The 21,405-nt window shown below is 42.7% G+C and overlaps 1 protein-coding gene across 1 annotated transcript in view; it reads right to left on the minus strand.

Moving 5' to 3' along the window:
• Positions 1 to 16,122: 16,122 nt before the first annotated feature.
• Positions 16,123 to 21,405, minus strand: part of ADGRD1 (adhesion G protein-coupled receptor D1) — a 169,461-nt gene continuing 164,178 nt past the window's right edge. Inside the window, exons 22-25 of the mRNA XM_063087864.1 lie at positions 20,302 to 20,428; positions 18,802 to 18,843; positions 17,322 to 17,414; positions 16,123 to 16,218 (exon numbers count right to left, since the gene is read on the minus strand). Of these exons, the coding sequence (XP_062943934.1) occupies positions 16,123 to 16,218; positions 17,322 to 17,414; positions 18,802 to 18,843; positions 20,302 to 20,428 (358 nt within the window). The remainder of the gene's footprint in view (positions 16,219 to 17,321; positions 17,415 to 18,801; positions 18,844 to 20,301; positions 20,429 to 21,405) is intronic.

Here is a 21,405-nt window from a genome sequence, read left to right on the forward strand (position 1 = left end):
ATATAGTACCAAAGGATCAAGGAGGGAGAATCAGATCCCAGGTTCTGCAGCTGAGAGCCTGCATGGTGGTCAGTGCCTCCCTCTGTCTTCCATGAATCCCCAGAAAGGCAATAAAGAGGGCAGAGGATTGGAGAGGAGATATCCTTTACAGTTAACTCAAGTGCACTTTGGTGACATGCTGGGAGCAAGCCGAAGAATTGGGAGCCATAGTTTATCCACCTGCCATGTGATCAACAAGCAGCCTACTTTCCATGGTAAATTATTTTACCAAAGCCTCATCCCATCGGAGGGGAAGGGCAGTCCTTTCGTACCAGCCCTTGGGTCCTCTTATCTCCCCTAAGCAGGGGGCAGGGAAATGTTTTGTCACTGGAGAAACACTTGTGAGGAAAACCACCCTAGACACAGGCTCATGAAGAGACTGAGATTTTATCGTAAGATTGTAGAACATTTCTCCCCCTCCCCAATTACCACCATAGTTACAAGGATCCAGTATGATAGTATTTGGTTATAGCTGAAAGAGCTGCAACATGCAGACTCTATGAGGGGGGTATATAGGGAAAGTCCAAAGTCAAGAGTAGATACAGAAACAAGGACACCAGAGGAATTTGAAGCCTCTGGCACGTACAGATACAGCAAACTTTAAACACAGCCCAACTCCTAGGCAGATTAACATAAATCTTCCCATTAAAATCCTACTTACCTCCGTTCCTAAAACCCAATGCAAACATATTCAGCTTTTAACAACAAAAATCACAAGGCATACCATAAGGCAAAATAAAATAAAATAACATAAGCATCAGAACCAGATTCACATATGACATAGGTGTTGAAATAATCAGAGAATTTAAAATAACTGTGATTAATATGTTAAGAGTTATAATGGAAAAAGTACGTAACATGCCAGAACAGATGGTTAATGTAAGCAGAGATGAAAAATCTAAAAAAAGAATCAAAATGAAATGCTAGAAATAAAAAACCCTTTAACAGAAATGAAGAGTGTCTCTGGTAGGCTCATTGGTAGACTAAATACAGCTGAGGAAAGAATCAGTGAGCTTGAAGATAGTTTAATAGAAACTTCCCAAAATAAGCACAAAAAGAAAAAAGAATGGAAAAAAACCCATCCAAGACCTGTGGGATGCAAAAGATGTAACATAATGTGTAATTGGAATATCAGAGTAAGAAAAGAGAATGGGGGCTGAATAAATATTTGAAATAATAATGGCTGAGAACTTTCCAAAATTAATAACAGACACCAAACCACAGATCCAGGAAGCTCAGAGAACACCAAGCAGGACAAATACAAAAAAGAATAGACAACCTAGACATTTCATCGTAAAACTGCACAAATCAAAGACAAAAAGAAAACCTTGAAATAAGTCAGAGGAAAAACACCTTACCTAAAGATGATCAAGCATAAGAATAGCAGTGGTGTCTCATCACAAATCATGCAGGCAAAATGACAGTGAAGTGAAATATTCAAATCATTAAAAGAAAAAAACCCCACCAATGTCAAATTTATACAATATCCAGCAAAATCATCTTTTAAAGATGAAGAAGAATAAAGACTCAGACAAACAAAACTTGAGGGAATTCATAGTCAGCAGACCTTCCCTGTAAGAAATGTTAAAATCATTTCCTCAGAGAAAAGAAAAATGATACAATCAGGACATAAACGTAGATCTACACAAAGAATGGAAGTGCATCAGAGAAGAAATGAAGGCAAAATAAAATCTTTGTTCTTAATTGTTCTAGAAAAATAACTTTAAACTAATTATAGTAAAATGCATCATATGATTTTCCATATGGACAAGTGAAATGAACGACAAGGTCATAAGGGTCAGAGGGAGGCACTGGGTCCCTTTACACAGTGTAACAGCTATTTACATGTCATTTGCATTTTATTACATATTATAAATAATCTAGAGATGATTTAAAGTATATGGGAGGGTATGCATTGCTTATATGCAAATACTACACTGTTTTATAAATAAAACACCATTTTAAGAGACTTGAGCTTTGTGGATTTTAGTAGCCATGGGGGCATCCTGGAACCAGTTCCCCACAGATACTGATACTTACGTGAAGATGGATATAGATTGGTTAAAATATAGCAAAATCTATGGCAGTAACTAAAATAAAATAAAAAGATTCGTTGGAACGTGAGAGTCAATCAATCTAAATTCTACCAAATATTTAAAGAAGGAGAGATACTCCATATTTATGGATTGAAAGACTCAATATTGTTAAGAAACCAGTTGTTCAAGATTGACCTATAGATTCATTGCAATCCCAATCAACATCCAAGCAAGATATTTTGTAGATATTAACAAACTGATTCTAAAAACTTAGGTGGAAAGGCAAAACACCTACGATAGCCAACACGATACTGAAGGAGAAGAACGAAGATTGGGGACTCACACTTCCTGAACTCAAAAATTACTGTAAAGCTACAATAATCAAGACACTGTGGTACTGGAAGGAAAAAGATAGACACACAGATCAATGGAACAGAATGGAGAGCCCAAAACTAAAACCACACACCTATAGTCAACTGACCTTTGACAAAGGAGTGAAGATGATTCAACTGTGAAAGAACAGACCTTCGAACAAATGAGGCTGGTACAATTAGTATATCCACAGGCAAAAAGAATGAATCTTGTTCTCATTCTTTTAAACCAAAATTAATTGGAAAAGAATCATATATTTTAAGTTAAAGTTAAAACAATCACACTTTTAGAAGAAAATATAAGAGACAATCTTTTGGATCTAGGGTTTGTTGAAGACTTCTTGAACATGACACCAAAAGTACAACTGATAAAAGACAAAATTGATAAATTGAACTTCATCAAAACAGAACTTTTGCCATATGAAAGACCCTGTTAAGGGAATGAAAAGACAAGCCGCAGACTGGGGGAAAATGCTGTGAAATGAAGTGTTCAAAACACACACACATGCACACAGACAGCAGTATGTCAAAGGAACACAAGAGCCACCTGAAAAAAGCTCCCAAGGGCCAAGGCTGTAATAATTTGAGCAAGAAAATCAATAAAGTAGTACAGGATAATAACCCACCAAATAAAATAAATATCTATGAGTCTATACGGATATAAATAAATGGCTGAATCAATAAATAAATGGGGGAGAATAGACATCTCCCATGCAGAGAGATCCAGATAATTTATGTAGATCCTCCTTCCTCAAGAAGGTAGAACATAACTCCACGTTCCTCCAGTGTGGGCTGTGCATAGTGGCTTCCTTCCAAAAAGAGTACCATGTGGAATTGGGGGGTGGACAGGTAATTTCAGAGTGGAGAAACCTGACAAACACTACCTGAGCTCAGTGATAAAAAGTCAACATCAACGTATGGGTCATATGTCAACATATAAGTCATGTTGGTAATATGTACCCTTGATACAACATGATGAGAATTACACTTTATCTCTGTGGTCTTTCTCCCCAAAACTCATAACCCCAGTCAAACATGAGAAAAACATCTGATACATCCCAACTGAGGTACATTCTACAACATACCTGACCCGTAATCTTCAAAACTGTCAAGGTCATCAAAAACAAGGAGTCTCAGAAATCATGGCCAAGAGGAACCTAAGGAGACATGACTACTAAGTGTAATATGATATTTGAAATGGCATCCTGCAATGGATAAAGGACACTAGGGGAAACTGAGGAGATAGGAATAAAGTGTGAATTTAGTTGCTAATGTATCAATATTGGTTCATTAATTGTAACAAATGTGCCATATTAATTTAAGATGTTAATAATAGAAGAAACTAGATGAGGGTTATATGGAAACCTTTTGTACTATTTCTGTAATTTTTCTGCAAGTGTTCTAAAATAAAGTTTATTTTTACAACAGTGAGACATGAAGAACATAGTGTAGGGATCCAACCTGCAGGCCTGCAGACAAAATTCCTGTAGGAATTTCTTTATGAAGACAAAACTATCAGGCCAATGATGGGATCAATATGCAGCCAAGTCTCATCTTTCCCTTTAAATCAAGCCGATCCTAATTGCTTATGCTAGAGGGCCAACTTTTCCTAATGAAAAACACCGGTTGACCTCTCCCTCCCTCCCATGATAGAAACTGCATGTTCAGGATTCATCAGTTGAAAAATACACAAGATCAACCTGCAATTGTGACCACAATGATGCTTTTAAGTAAACTCATTATTAATAACAGCATGATATACATTTGGAAAAACAGGCACCTAGACATAGGAGACACACTGTTTATTCAATCTGTAGACAATGCTTAGGACACATATCGAGTAAATACCTGGTTAAAAACAAACAAAACCTCTTTGTAGCCCACCGCAGGCTGGGAATCATTGATCACTGCCATGGAGTTCCGCATTGAATTGTTTCTACTTAGCCCACACTCTGATCCCATCCCTCTATTCCAGAAAGTCTAATTAATAACCAACCTAGCTGTAGGAAAACCCTTTCAGATTCAGGAAAACAATCCTGATCTCCAAAGTAAACTCATGAATATGAAAAAAAAAGTTATCTGCACAGCAAAAGATTTGCAACACACACACACACACACACACACACACACACACACACACACGCAACACCTCACATAAAGAGGAAGATATTCCATTGGAGAAGCCTTTCAGTTAAAGCAAGTAAAATTCACAGTATGGCTGTTATCAACGAGATAAAAGAACACATTGCATCTTATAAAAAATAAAAAACATCTTTTATAAAACGTGCTGTGCAATAAAATGAAAACCACAGCAGACTGAATAATAAGCTTTCCTGTTGAAAGCAGGAAATAGAGAACTCAGCCTGCAAAAAGTATAAATTTGGTAGGTAACAATCACTTTATGACATATATCCAAATATCAAGGAAAAATAGGTGAGAGGATAATAAACACAAAAGACACAGCACAGAATTCCAACTAGTGAATAACAGGAGTTGCTAATGGAGATAAACACAAACATCAAATAGATAATCAGAGGTGCAATTTAGAAAATATAGAACAAAAAAAGACGTGAAATTAGAAAGAGAGGCATATTCATATTCTACAAAGAAAGAGAAAAAACAATATCAATATATAATCTGGTTAAAAATTAAACTGTAAGGAAAAGAATTTTGTAATTTTCCAAACATATCAGATAAGTTGAATTTCATATGAACTTATATTATGCCATCTTTGAATTTCTCTTCTTCAATAAACAGTCATACCTATAGATGTTTCAGGGAAAAAAGATGTGATGTCAGAATTGTGTACCCTGATACTGACAAAGGAAAAAACAGAAGATACTGATATTCTGGTTTTTTATTAACTTAAAATATTCACATGCCCAGTGTCCACTCAGCAAAGTTTACTTAAGAACAAATTCCAGAATCACCAGAGAACCAGTGAACAGAGAGGGTATAGGGATAAAAAGGGGCAATAGACAAAGAAATCAATTCTCCAAGAAGATGTAACAGTCCTTATTGTGCATGCACCTAACAACAGAGCAGCAGAAAACATGAGGCAAACACTGACAGAACTGCAAGGAGAAACAGCCAATTCAGATCATGACTGAATTAAAACACTCAAAACTTGGGGAGTAGAGCTCCATATCACATGTCATTAGGGAATTTGGAAATTAAAACAACAAGATATCACTGCACACTTTTTGGCTAACATCTAACACACTGACAACAAATGCTGGTGAGGAGGTGGAGCAACAGGAACTCTCATTCATTGCTGGTGGGATTGCAGAATTTTACAGCTACTCGGCAGTTTCTTGCAAAGCTGAATGTACTCTTACCATACAGTCTAGCAATCGTGGTCCTTGGTATTTATCCAAATGAGTTAACTTATTTCCAGACAAAACCCTGCACACAAATACTTATATTAACTTTATTCATGATTGCCAAAACTTGAAAGTAACCAAGGTGTTCTTCACAGGTGAATGGATAAACAAAACGTGATATATCCAATGAAATATTATTCAGCAATAAAAAGAAATGATCTATGAAGCCACAAAAAGATATGGAGGAACCTTAAATGTTTATTGCTATGTGAAAGAAGCCCATCTGAAAAAACTACTTACTGTATGATTCCAACTATAACACATTCTAGAAAAGGCAAAATAATAGAGAGAGAAAAAAAATCAGTCATTGCCAGAGGTTTGCAAGGGAGAGAGAAGGGATGATACAAACAGATGGAGTACAGGGGGTGTTTTAGGACAGTGAAACTATTCTATGTGATGTAATTGTCGATAACTTTGTCAAAACCTATAGAACAGTATAACACGAAGAGTGACCCTAATGTAAACTATGGGTTTTTGTTAATAACAATGCCTTAATATTTGTCCATCAGTTGTAACAAATGTACCACACTAATGCAAGATGTTAATAATAGGGGAAACTGTGTACAGAGGTGGGATGGGGGAAAGCAGGATATATGGGAACTGTCTATACTTTCTGCACAATTTTTCTGTATACCTAAAACTGTTCTAAAAGTCTATTAATTTTTTAAAAAATAGATGACTGATATAAATTTGCTTACTTTGTAAATAAGATGAGAATAACATGAATGGGTATAATAATTTTTAAGAGGAAAAAACACAGTAATATAAAAAATCCTTCCTTGAAATATTAAATAGAAAAAAGTCGTTGTCGTAAGTGGCATAAAATATTAAACGAGGTGGGCCCATATTGTGGTACTAATAAAGATATAGTAATGGTAAGAGGAAAAAAATCAAGATAGCTCTGCAACAAATTATTGCCAAAGATTGCAACTCAGACATCAAAGGCAAATAAAAAAGAAATAATAGAGAACACAAGACACACACACTCAGAAAGCATGAATAAAATGACAAATGCCAAAGTGTTACAAATACATCACATAAAGTTCCCAATTCCCCAATTAAAAGCAGAGATTTCAGACTAAATTTGAATATGTATCTAATAATACACCCTTTAGAAGTGAAACATTCTAGCACAAACTGACATAAAGACTAAAAATAGAGGATGGGTAAAGATGTACCAAATACAAATTAGAAGCAAGCAGAGAATCAGCCAGTGTTGTAGATTGCACCCACATCTTCCTCTCTCCTACCCAATTTCTGAATGTGGTGGGGAAAAAAAAATATTTTTACAGGCCTATTGGAGCACAGAAGAACAATGATCTCCGTGTGCAGACTCTGTCCAAGGAATCTCTGAAGGAGAGACGGCATAGGGAGCTTGCTGTGAAGGTGGGGCTGGGACCAGGAGAACATGCAGGTTGCCCCTTCAGGGCGTTCACAGGGGATCTGTGCTTGGAGCAGCCTGTCGGTGGTCCGTGTGCCACATGCCCTCTGCTCCACCACCCCGCTCATGCCTAGTAGCTGAAGGAAGAGGGGTCAGGCACGTGTGGGGGGCAGTGAATGGGATGCAGGGACAGGGGAAGGAGGGGAGCATGCCTGGACAGGAGGGTCACTCCCTGCACAGGAGCAGCCTCCAGGGCACATCACAGATGGCAGCAGACAGGACTAGTGCTTACAGGGACTGACAGGGTGGACCCAAACACCAACCATGAAGGGCAGGAACCTGCTGAGGCAGGCACTTTCACAGAGCAGGGCGCATGGTATACACAGGCTGTGCAGAGCCTGGGAGCCTGGGGCTACTGACTCGTGATCACCTTGGAGTGTTTCAGGGAATGTGGTCCTGCAACTTGCCAAAGTCCATCTGGCATCATCCACAGGACATGACTGAGACCAACTCAAGCACAGTAAGTGAGAAAATACCTCAATTAAATAAAATATTTCCCCCATATAGTCAGAATTTTCAGCCACCCTCCTAAGAATAAGTAAACACACGTATGGAAAATTATCTAACCTCAGTAGTTATCAAATAAATGAAAATTATGACAGTTTCACATATACTAAATTGGTAATAAAAATACTGGTAACAATCTTTGCTGGTAAAGTTTTTGAGAAGTAGAATGTCGATAAATTATCATTGACAGTGAGGATTGATCCAGCAGCTGTTTTGGTAAACAATTTGGCAAAATGTTTCCAGAGTCATGGAAGTATATGATCTTTTTGATGCAAAAACCCAGTTTAAAAATTTTAACCTGAAAAATAATCAATATAAGAAATAATAATATAAGGAAAAAAGCCATAAGCACAAAGACATCAATGTCTATCCATCTATCTATAATATATTAAAGATAGATATAAAAATATTAAAATACATATATAATATATATGTAAGATAATACATAATAAATATATTTTATACAAATACATAAATTAAATATATGTTGATAAATATATAAGTGTTGATATATAACAGAAGCATGGAAATAATCTAAAATAGTGCAAGGTTTTTAGTAAAATATTACATTTAATTGAATGTTTTATATATTTTATAATTATGGACAACATATAGTAATATGGAAAATGGTTTATGAGAGCACATTAAGCTTAAAAGCAGATGGCTGCACAGCAGAGACGATGTAGGACCATGTGAATTATGTCTCCTGTGCACAGGGATGGGAAAGCGAGGGAGTAAATGTATCTGTGAGGATGATCTGACAACTCTGTGCTCACCTGCTGTGAAGCAGCAGCAGTGCTGCAGATTGGATGCCCCCCCAACCTCATTGGAGCTTAAACCCCCACTGTGACAGTGTTAAGAGGGTGGGAAATCCTATTATGGTAATTAAAAGGTGGGGCCTTGAAGAGGTGGTTAGATTGTAGGACCATGTCTTAGTGAATGGATTAAAAGTGGTGGTCATACCCTTACAAGAAATCCTCAAGGGAGTACTGGGTTTGGTTCCTGAAAAATAACTACCACTGCCATAAAAACCTAAGAAAAATCTAAACCCGCTAGTACAATAAAAATGGCATTCATGAAGAGAAAACAAGCAAACAAAAACACTATCTACAACCTAAGGAACCAACAAACAAAGAAACCAAACAGTAAATCAGAAAGCAAGGAACAAAAGACACCTAAGACAACCAAACAACCAATAAAATGCTAAGAATAAATCAACACCTTTCAATAACAACTCTTAATGTTAAAGGCTTAAATTCCCCAATTAAAAGACACAGACTGGCTGACTGGATCAAAAAGCAGGACCCAACTATATGCTGCCTACAATAGACCCACCTCACCCATAAAGATTCACACAGACTAAGAGTGAAAGGTTGGAAAAAGATTTACCATGCAAACAGAAAAGAAAAACGAGCTGGAGTGGCTATTCTTATATCTGACAAAATAGACTTTAAATAAAAACCATAAAAAGAGACAATGAGGGACACTACTTAATGATAAAAGGACTGATCCATCAAGAAGACATAACAATCATAAATATGTACGCACCCAATGTTGGAGCAGCCAGATTTATAAAACAAACTCTATTAGACCTAAAGAAGGAAATAGACACTAATACCATAATAGCAGGGGACCTGAACACTCCACTGTCAATATTAGACAGATCATCTAGGCAAAGAATCAGTAGAGAAACACAAGATCTAAACAAGACTCTAGACCAATTGGAATTGGCAGATATCTACAGAACATTCCACCCAACAACCTCAGAATATTCCTTCTTCTCATCAGCACATGGATCATTCTCCAAGATAGATCACATATTAGGTCACAAATCAAGTCTCAATAAATTCAAAAAAATTGGAATTATCCCATGTATCTTCTCAGACCACAATGGATTAAAACTAGAAATTAATAACAAACAAAACTCTGGAAACTATACAAACACATGGAAATTAAAAAGCATTCTACTTAATGACATATGGGTCCAAGAAGAAATCAAGCAGGAAATCAAAAAGTTTATTGAAACTAATGAAAACAATGATACATCATACCAAAACCTGTGGGATACTGCAAAAGCAGTATTGAGGGGAAAATTTATTGCATTAAATGCTCACTTCAGAAGAATGGAAAGATGGCAAGTGAACAACCTAACACTTCACCTTAAAGAACTAGAAAAACAAGAACAATCCAATCCTAAAGTTAGCAGACGGAAAGAAATCATTAAGATCAGAGCAGAACTGAATGAAATTGAAAACCAAAAAACAATTCAAAAGATCAACGAATCAAAAAGTTGGTTTTTTGAAAAGATAAATAAAATTGACAAACCATTAGCACGGCTAACAAAAAAAAGAAGAGAGAAGACTCAAATAACAAAAATTAGAAATGAAAAAGGCGATATTACAACTGATTCATCTGAAATACAAGGAATCATTCGAGACTACTATAAACAACTATACGCCAACAAATTTGAAAATCTGGAGGAAATGGATAAATTTCTGGACACACACAAGCTCCCAAAACTGAACCGTGAAGACGTAGAAAATTTGAACAGACCAATAACAATAAAGGAGATTGAAGCTGTTATCAGAAGGCTCCCAACAAAGAAAAGCCCAGGACCAGATGGATTCACAGCAGAATTTTACCAAACATTCAAAGAGGAATTGACACCGATTCTTTACAAACTATTCCAAAAGATTGAAACGGACTCAAATCTCCCAAACTCATTCTATGAAGCAAACATCATCCTGATACCAAAACCAGGTAAAGATATAACCAAAAAAGAAAACTACAGGCCGATATCCTTGATGAATATAGATGCAAAAATCCTCACTAAAATACTAGCAAACAGAATACAGCAACACATACGAAAAATTATTCATCACGATCAAGTGGGATTCATCCCAGGGATGCAAGGTTGGTTCAACATACGCAAATCAATAAATGTGATACACCATATTAATAAACTCAAACACAAGGAACATATGATCATCTCTATAGATGCTGAAAAAGCATTTGATAAAGTTCAGCACTCATTCATGACAAAGACCCTCTATAAGTTAGGTATAGAGGGAAAGTATCTCAACATAATTAAAGCCATATATGCCAAACCCACTGCCAATATCATCCTGAATGGGGAAAAGCTGAAAGCTTTTCCTTTAAGAACAGGCACTAGACAAGGATGCCCACTCTCACCACTCCTATTCAACATAGTGTTGGAAGTACTAGCCAGAGCAATCAGAGAAGAGAAGGAAATAAAGGGCATCCAGATTGGAAAAGATGAAGTCAAACTGTCCCTGTTTGCAGATGACATGATCCTATATATCGAACAGCCTAAAACCTCTACAAAAAAACTGTTGGAATTGATAAATGATTTCAGCACAGTAGCAGGATACAAAATCAACACACAAAAATCAGTAGCATTTCTTTTCTCCAATAGTGAACATGCAGAAGGAGAAATCAAGAAAGCCTGCCCATTTACAATAGCCACCAAAAAAATAAAATACTTAGGAATTGAGTTAACCAAGGAGGTGAAAAATCTCTATAATGAGAACTACAAACCACTGCTGAGAGAAATTAGAGAGGATACAAGAAGATGGAAAGATATCCCATGCTCTTGGATTGGAAGAATCAACATAGTGAAAATGTCCATACTACCCAAAGTGATATACAAATTCAATGCAATCCCCATCAAAATTCCAAAGACATTTTTCTCAGAAATGGAAAAAACTATTCAGACATTTATATGGAACAATAAAAGACCACGAATAGCCAAAGCAATGCTCAGCAAAAAAAATAAAGCTGGAGGCATAACACTACCTGACTTTAAGCTATACTACAAAGCTATAATAACCAAAACAGTATGGTACTGGCATAAAAACAGACACACTGACCAATGGAATAGAATAGAGAATCCAGAAATCAACCCTCACACTTACTGCCATCTGATCTTTGACAAAGGCACCAAGCCTATTCACTGGGGAAGGGACTGCCTCTTCAGCAAGTGGTGCTGGGATAACTGGATATCCATATGCAGGAGAATGAAACTAGATCCATACCTCTCACCGTATACTAAAATCAACTCAAAATGGATTAAGGATTTAAATATACACCCTGAGACAATAAAACTTCTTAAAGAAAACATAGGGGAAACACTTCAGGAAATAGGACTGGGCACAGACTTCATGAATACGACCCCAAAAGCACGGGCAACCAAAGGAAAAATAAACAAATGGGATTATATCAAACTAAAAAGCTTCTGCACAGCAAAAGAAACAATTAAAAGAGTTAAAAGACAACCAACAGAGTGGGAGAAAATATTTGCAAAATATACATCTGACAAAGGATTAATATCCAGAATATATAAGGAACTCAAACAACTTTACAAGAAGAAAACTAGCAACCCAATTAAAAAATGGGCAAAAGAGCTAAGTAGGCATTTCTCTAAGGAAGATATCCAAATGGCCAACAGACATATGAAAAAATGCTCAACATCACTCAGCATCCGGGAAATGCAAATCAAAACCACATTGAGATACCATCTAACCCCAGTTAGGATGGCTAAAATCCAAAAGACTATGAACGATAAATGCTGGCGAGGCTGCGGAGAAAAAGGAACTCTCATACATTGTTGGTGGGACTGCAAAATGGTGCAGCCTCTATGGAAAATGGTATGGAGGTTCCTTAAACAATTGCAAATAGATCTACCATACGACCCAGCCATCCCACTGTTGGGAATATACCCAGAGGAATGGAAATCATCAAGTCGAAGGTATACCTGTTCCCCAATGTTCATCGCAGCACTCTTTACAATAGCCAAGAGTTGGAACCAGCCCAAATGCCCATCATCAGATGAGTGGATACGGAAAATGTGGTACATCTACACAATGGAATACTACTCAGCTATAAAAACGAATGAAATACTGCCATTTGCAACAACATGGATGGACCTCGAGAGAATTATATTAAGTGAAACAAGTCAGGCACAGAAAGAGAAATACCACATGTTCTCACTTATTGGTGGGAGCTAAAAATTAATATATAAATTCACACACACACATACACACATCCACACACAAACCGGGGGGGGGGGGGGGAAGAAGATATAACAACCACAATTATTTGAAGTTGATACAACAAGCAAACAGAAAGGACATTGTGGGGGGGGAGGGGGGGATGGAGAAGGGAGGGAGGTTTTGGTGATGGGGAGCATTAATCAGCTACAATGTATATCGACAAAATAAAATTTAAAAAAAAAAAACACCATTTGAGAAACATTGTAGATAAACTATCAAAACTTTAAATACTTTTCATGGTAATTTTAAGACAAAAATGCAATATCTATACCATGTATATTACCACATTATTTATTCTACATATTTTAAAGTGATGCTCATTTATATATACTGCAGTTGGAAATAGGGAATACTTTTTTGGTCTCCCATAGTAGGCTACCGGTTTTAAAAACTGAAGTCCTAAACCTCTGAAGGCAGAATAAGAAAAATCTTCATTTGAAACCTTGAAGTAGTCTTTTAGCAGTCTATGTTATTAAAAAAAAAGAAGAGTCAAAAAAAAAAAAAAAAAAAGTGGTGGTCATGGGCATGGTTTGATGGGCTTAAAAGGAGAGTGAATGAGGAGGTTGTTCTCTCTGCTTCTGCCATGTTTGCAGTGTGATAGATCCTGCCATTACTGTCACTACCACCAAAACCTTCACGAGCTAGACTTTGGATTTCCCAGCTTCTGAAACTGTAAGCAATAAATTTCATATTCTTATAAACTACCCAGTTCCAGGTATTTTGTAATAAGCAAGAGAAACAGACTAATACAAGCGGTATATTGTGCAGTAAATTAAGCTGGGGTAGACGAAGGCTGTCCCCCCCACTTCCTTCCCACACTTGCTGGTTTTCCCCCTGGTCTGTGTTCACACCCCATCCCCAGGATGAAGGCTCCTGAGGGCATCCCCAAGGCTAGAATTACTGGGTACACAGAGAGCACTGAATAAATGTCTGTTGAGTGAATCCCAGCCTAGGATTTTACTTGTGTACTTGTCTGCAGATTTTTGTTAAGAGACTCGCAGTCCTGCTCACATTCCACTAGCAATAGATTTTAAAGACCACACTTTTAGGACATTAAGATTTTATTTCATAAAAATCACAACAAGTTTTCAGTACTTAGTGGCATTCATCATCTTTCCTGTGCTATAAACTACTTTAAATACACACTTCTTTACAATTTCTTATTTTGGCCAAATTATGTGTAGATAATAAAGTACTGCAGAAGCCAAAATATATAGCCTATAAATAAAGTGCACTACTTTCATTCATTGGAAATAAAAGGTTTTGACAGGTTTTGTTCATTACTTCTCTTGATATATTAGCTATATAGAGTGAATATGCTGAGAGTTAAAACACAAAGAACTCTATCTAAAATAAAGACAGTTCTTTACTTGATTTGCTTCACCATAAACTAAAAAGAAAAAAAAAATCCAAGTGTCAATCTTAGGAATACAGTGTTCTCACTTCTAGGTGCTTGCAGGCATGACAAGGATCTCTACTGTGCTACAAGTGATTCTGGAACCACAGGACACGCTTGGAGTGTGGCTGCGCACACTCTGAACGCAGGCCTCTGCAGTGGCCTTGCCTGAATCAGCCAGGTTTGCCACCCCACGGTATGGCCACAGGGCCTGCACAGAGGGTAAACAGCATGGTGCTGAGTCGGCTGGTGCAGTGGAAACCCTGCCTGAGGGAAGAACAGAGATCGCCCCGCAGACATGCTGCTCTGCTCCCACCCCCACAGTGGAGATGTCTGTGGATGAACCACTACACTCAGGATCAGGGCGAGTTACATTAAGAAGCTACCAGGTAGGGATGGAAAAGGTCCATAGCACTTCGTAAAAACTTCCTCTGAAACGAAGCAGACGTGGGGCAGGGGGAAAGGGGGCTAAATGATATCATGGTCACAGTTTTAAAGGAAGATTTTCCAGTATCAAAAACAGGTTTGAATGTCTCATGCACACAGTTCACAAACACCATCAGTGCGATCATCACAGTTTGGTCTTCACAGCCTGCTTCCAAATATGTCAGTGGTGTTTCGGTTCACATCTATGATCCCAAACCCTAGTGTTCCACAGGGTCTTGTCCATAAATTAACATCGAGACAGAAGACACAGCTGTCATCACCCCTCCCTCACCAGGTCAGTCAGGACTCAGCACGGGTGTGCCATGCGGGGAGCAGGAGCCTCGCTGTGGGTGATCTGTGTTTGCAGCAACACGAAACAGCACGCATGCTGCCCACCACTGCAGTCTGCTCGTTATACAGGGAGGAAACTTGCAAACAATGAGAAGGAAACTGGCTAGGGAAGGTACGCCTTGGGAAACAGAGATCTAGATGCAGGGAGACAGGGTAGCAGGGCAGCAGTTGGCTCCATTGGGCCACTGTGATCAACAAGGAAGGCACATGTGCTAGGAAAGAGGGGTAATTATAAGGCTGAACTTGGGTCCACAGAGTCAAAATCCCCAAGGAACAGGCTGAGTAGCTCCTCAAGCAGTGGTACCACCAAGGAACCTTAAAGCCCAGGCTGCCAGCTGTGGCCCCACCTGGCTCTTCACATGGGTGGAAGCATCTAGCCCACGGTGAGGGCCAGAGTGATCACACCACCAGGACAGCCAGTGACTCTGGCCCAAAGTCTTTGGCATGGGTTATGGACTGAATGTGAGGTTGGCCCATGTTGGCATCACCCTACAGAAAAATGTGTACTTCAGTTGGTGCTGGCTTTGGGGAGCTGCTTGCTGGGTGAATTCAGCAGATTGAAAATATCCCTAATACTCTTTCCCCATGCACCCCCAACTGCCTCCACCTGACCCTGTGGGGGTGCATGGAGCCTTTACCTCCCTAATAGTACCCCTGCTTCTTTGGTCCTAAGTCTCCATAGAGGCACAGAGGCTAAACTTCCCCTTTGAGAGCTGGGGGCCCTGTGCCCATGTGCTTACAGCCTTGCCTGGTCCTGTGCTCTCTGCACTTGCAGTGATGAAGGGGGTTCTTGTGCAGCAACATAGCTGGGCCACACTGTGTGTTCCAGGGTGGCCCCAGAGGACAGATAGCTCACAGACGGACCTGCGGCAAGGGGCTCACACCATCGCTGACCATGCCGTCCCATGTCAGGCCACCAGGGCTGAGCAGGGAGTTTTGTCACACAGAGTACAGGTGAGAATGGTGTCTCGGGCTCTGTGACCCCTCGTCCAGATAGCAGCAAGGAGAGTGTCCTGGGGCAAAGGCAAGGTGTTTGTTGTATTCTGTGTGGGGAGGGGTGTGTTCTGAGCAGCAGGCCGGCTTTGATGGCGCCTCTCTGCTCACACAGCAGACAGATCCACGCGATGGGCAGAATGGCTGCTCCTGTCCCAAGGGCTGAGCCTGGTGGAAGCTGTGCCTAGCCGGGTCCCGTTCATCTGCAAAACACAAAGGAGTGAAGAGTGAGGACTCTGCTCCAAGAGAAAAACACAAACCCCATATGAGTGCTAAAAGCTCTGGGCCAGAGAGTTGCATGAGGACCCTCCCTGACAGGGCCCGCTGCCCACAGGACACCAGCATGCTGAACACTAGCTGGTCTGGGCAGGAGATCTCTGCAGATGTCCCTGTCCCACCATTTCCAGGTTGTGGTGTGCATCCACCCACTCATCTGCCCATCTGTTCATTCACGCGTTCACCCATTCTTGATTCACTGAGCATCCCATGTGCTGGCTGCTGTTGCAGACCACAGGGGTACAGCCAACCAGATCCATGCTCCCATGGGGAGCACATTCCAACAGGGGAGGTGACAACAGCCACCAGCAATGCATGAACAATTGCCAGCAGTGGCAGGAGTATGACAATAGGGTGGGAGCACCTTTGTTTAGTGCTGTCCAGGAAGGGCTTCCTGAAGAGGGGACACCTGAGCCAGGACCTATGTGACAGGCAGGAGGTGGTGGTGCAATGAAAATGCGTAACAGCACCTGCCCCAGGCTGCTGGGGGGCCTGCCTGGGGTCTGGAGGCCAGAGAAGTCAGTGTGTCCAGTGTTTGCCTCTTGGTAAACTGATCTCCAAATGCTTCCATCACCCTAAGTCAATGCAAGAAGTATGGACCCTCGGAAATGGGGCAGGAGAGAGGGTTGTGGTGACTTCCTCAGGACACAGGATGCTGCTGAGGGCCCGTGGCCTCTATCAGGTATGAAAGGGAGGAAAAAGAGCAAGCAGCGCCCACAGCCCCTCTAGCACCGCGACCTGGCAGCTGCCTGCACGACATAACCCTGCCGAGGGCGGGCCTGGGCAAGGATAGGATGGGCTGGAGGCTCCGGATTGAGAGAGACCAAGCCTGCAGTGCCATGCATCCTTTGTGGCAGGGGCTGCATGCAGCTCAGTGAAGCCAGACAGCAGCTCCATGGCCAGACTGCTGATGAGAACTGGCTACTAGGTAGCAACCACAAGGCCAAGAGCCCTGGGGTCAGTGAGGGCTGAGGATGCAAGGCACACAGCAGAAAGAGGGGACCCAAGACGAGCCCCATGCTGCACTCACGATGTCTGAGTGGAAGGGCTTCACGTTGACGTTGCGGGTAGAGCTGCTTGTGAGGGACCAGACCTTGGTTTTGTGCTTGAAGGCAGCTCTTACCTTTGAAAACAGCAGGAAGGCTTCTTTAGAAGCAATTTCAGAAGTTGAAACAGCAACAATCAGAGATCAATCTAAACAGCTTCTAGGAATCTGTGCTGATGTGAGGCCCCAGGACACTGAACATAGGTAGAGGACAGGATTGGTAAACATTAGACTCAGAGCTGTGGCTCCAAAGCCGAGCCGTGCATGTTGACTCATTTGGCAGACACAGACTGTTCCCACCACCGTAAGGGGCCTGGCATGGGGAGACCGAGCTGGATCTGGCCTGGTCTCTGCTGGCTTCCTCACAGTGAATGTCTCAGGGGACAGACTGTGATGATGGTCAACAGAGACAACAGAGAGAAGTAAATAAACAAATCATACATGGTGGTGGTGGGGGTGGGAGGGACATGCATGGTTCTGAGGCCGCATACCCTCCCTACCATATGAATCACAGTTTCAGGCCTTGCTCAGGCAGACCCCTGGTCTTTGCAATCATGTGACCCTCCCTCCACTGGGCGCTGTCTTCCTCAGCGACTCACCCTGCCCTGCCCACCCCCCCACCCCCCGGCTGGCCTTGCAGGTGGAAGACCTCCACTGGAGAGACACAGGCAGGGGTGGGGCTTCTGCCTGGGCCCAGTCCCCATCTCAGTGGCAGTTCCCTATGACTGCAGTCTGGCAGGGGCTTGAAGGCCAAGGGACAGAGTGCCAGGACCCCAATTAAAGGGTACAGGTTCTCTCACAGGGCTGAGGGTCCTGAGGGGGCAGGGCCATGTCCAGAGCAGCCCGCCCTCCCACAGCCACATGCACAGCAGGTGCCATGCCCCAGACTGTACTGAGAAGACGAGCCCACTCCAGCTGCCCCAGTGCCCTCTATTATTGTGGCCAAGAGGGCTAAACATCTCTATTTAGTTTTGTGTGTTTGTTTTGGCGGTTGGCCCCTACAGTGATCAAACCCTGGACTCGTGGTGCTATCAGCACCATGCTGGTAGAAAGTCACAGAAGTCCTCTCTTTACACTCCAGGCCAGCTTCCCCAATGCCCTGGGGGAGTGCTATTGGAAACACACCTACACGTTCCCCTCCCTAATATGCCAGACAGTGAGTGAAGCCTTGATTCTGCAGCTCAGCTCTCTCCGCACAGTCTCCACCTACTCTTGTCCTCTACACAGCCAGCAGTGCCTGCTGTGACATCAGTGACAGAGGATGCTTGTGTGGCACCAGGAACCAGGATGGGGGAGAAAGGGGTGCTGGAAGGCAAGCCCACTGCCCACACTTGTTAGCAATAGCAAGGCTTATTTGGGGTTGCGTTCCGAGACAATGGCCTGACAGGACAGCACCGTTCCTGCTCTGTGCCCTTTCCGAAATGAAAAACTGGCTTTGTACTCTCAGGAAGTGGAGGAGACGTACCTCTGAATTCAGGAGACAATGAAAGAGGAAAATGAAAAGTCCCTGGGAAGGAAGAGAGGAAAACACGGAATCAGAACCACTTGCATTTTGTTACAAACATTTCTGAAGGTTCTTTCCACACGTGGGCTCTGAGAGTGGTGTTGGCATGGCTCACTGGTGGAGGGCTTACTGTGATGCTGAATCCTGTGTCTGGAGTCTGTGAGGATGGAGGGGTGTCCCGGATGCCACCCTGTAAGCTAACCTGTGAGGCGAACATGATAGCCACTACACTATGGAAACCTGCTGTACTCTAACCTGGATTCAGGTGGCCGCTATGACCAGAGCTCAGAGGTGGTGGTACTGCCTGGGCAAAGGTGCAAAGACAAGTGAATTCCAGACGAGCTCGATTTAGGGGAGAGGCAAACATTCTGGGGGTGGACATTAACTGTAACTAAGCCTTGGTTTTCTCATCTGCAGACCGGGGATGATGATAACAATGATAACAAGCACAGGAATGAGGATGTCACCAAACACTGAGACACAGGGAGCTACCTGTGCCAGGCACCAGGCAAACACTCCACACGAGTCATCGCATTTAGTGCTAAAGGCAGCCCCGTTAAGTGGGCCCTGCTATTGCCCCATTTTATGGAGGATACCAGTGAGGATGCACAGAGAGGAATAATGGAGACCAAGTGTGTGTCAGGGCTTCAGCTGGGACGACCTCTCACATTCCACTGTAGACAACCAGAGGAAGACTGCATGGAAGCTTATTACAATCAAGACACAGTCGGGCCGACCCCGTGGCGCACTCGGGAGAGTGCGGCGCTGGGAGCACAGCAATGCTCCCGCCGCGGGTTCGGATACTATATAAGGATGGCTGGTGCACTCACTGGCTGAGCACGGTGCAGCCGGTCACAAAAAGACCAAAAAAAAAAAAAAAAAAGACACAGTCACTGGCTCTGTGGACACCAACGCAGCAAGGACAGCATGGTCAGGGCTGGGTGGTTGTGCCTCAGCCTTGGCTGTGTGGACCATGGATAGGGACAGAAACCCATTGCTACCCTTCCTGTGGGGGCCCAGAAGTCTGAGCATCCCAAGTCTCTGGCTTCCACAGTGGTGACCCCCCCCAATCCCTTGACACAGGGGACAGAACCTGGCATCCCACCTCTCATCAGCACCTCTTCACACCTGGTTCCTTTCAGGAGCTGCCTGCAGACTGACCCTCTTCCCTTTCAGGCCTGGCTGTGCCTCCCATAGATACCGGCTGGAAGTGCAAGGCAGCACTACCGTGAATGGGGACATGATTCTGCAGGCCATTTTCTCAGAGCCCCTGATGTGTGCTTCATGGACGCCTCTGTCCTCAGGCCCTGGGGATTCCCAACGCTGTGGGCTCATGAGGCACATGTCCTCTCTAAGAGGAGAGAGCCTGCCTCCTGCCCCTGTGGCAATCTGCTCCCTGCATATCCACTCATAAAATCTGACAGCCTGCTCGCCTACCTGGCAATCGCAGTGGGCTCTCACCTGCAAGGAGTTAAGGATGGCAAACATGTATTGGAAGACCACGGCCCTGTCATTGACAGCAAGCACACCGAAGACCCACGAGGTGCCCAGGATGGGCAGCAGCACCGCCACAGCTTTTGCCGTCAGCCTGAAAGGGAAACAGGGAGGGTCATCCGGGCAGTGGGCAGGCAGGCGCGGCTGTGAAGGCTGGCCTCTAGGTGCCAGGCTTCTGCATGGGTGCAGACGCGGCCCCTGCAGGCAACCTCAGGTAGGCATTTACCTGGTGAGAGCCTCAGGGATTTCACCTGTTAAGTAGGAACCATCTCCATCTCTGTCCCTTCATAACTGGTGGGCAGGAGGGAGCTCTGGGAAGGCACGCAGGCTCATGTGGCACAGAGCATCACCTTGAGGGTTTCCCAGGACTGCAGGGAGGGGCCTATCGGGAGGAGGAACCAGGTAGGAGGTCATGATTTGGGGAGACTGAAGCAGCAGAGAGATCCCTTCAGCATCCATAACTCAGAACTTATGGGAGCTAGGAGATATCTGGAAGGGAGTGGGAAGGCTCTGGGACCAAGGCTTCTTGACATAGTCCATGAAAATGCACCTCTGTAGTAAAAAGTTATGGCCAGTGATATTTCTTCAGGCCTCACTGGACTGCAGCCACTGTGTCCCTCTGCTGACCAGCCTGAGTCCTGTGTACACAAGCACTATGACACTGATAGAAGTTCTCAGGGGGTGGGGACCGACTGGTCGTCTTCATGGCCCCGGACATACTGAGGCTTGCTGTTGCTGAACTGCATTGCTGACTGACAGCCTCATCTGCTACCATGCAATATCCACCAGCATGCATTTTTATCTCTTTCGAGCCCCACAGGCCCTCCTGACATGGTGAGGCTGGATACGTATTGATCTCATCTTACAGATAAAGGAACTGAGGCCCCACAGCCCCCAGAAATGGCCGAGGTGACGCAAGGTGTCATCCAGGGCAGAGCCAGAGGGTGTGCAAGAGCCTATGCAGATGTCCCCACTGCAGACCAGGCTAGTGCCCACTCTGACTCTGCTCACCCCATGAGGCAGGAGTGAGCCTCCTTGGGCAGCTCTCAGCTCTCTGACTTCTTCCCTCCT

Source organism: Cynocephalus volans, chromosome 2 (assembly GCF_027409185.1).
Source record: "Cynocephalus volans isolate mCynVol1 chromosome 2, mCynVol1.pri, whole genome shotgun sequence".
In the NCBI taxonomy this organism is placed as follows: domain Eukaryota; kingdom Metazoa; phylum Chordata; class Mammalia; order Dermoptera; family Cynocephalidae; genus Cynocephalus; species Cynocephalus volans.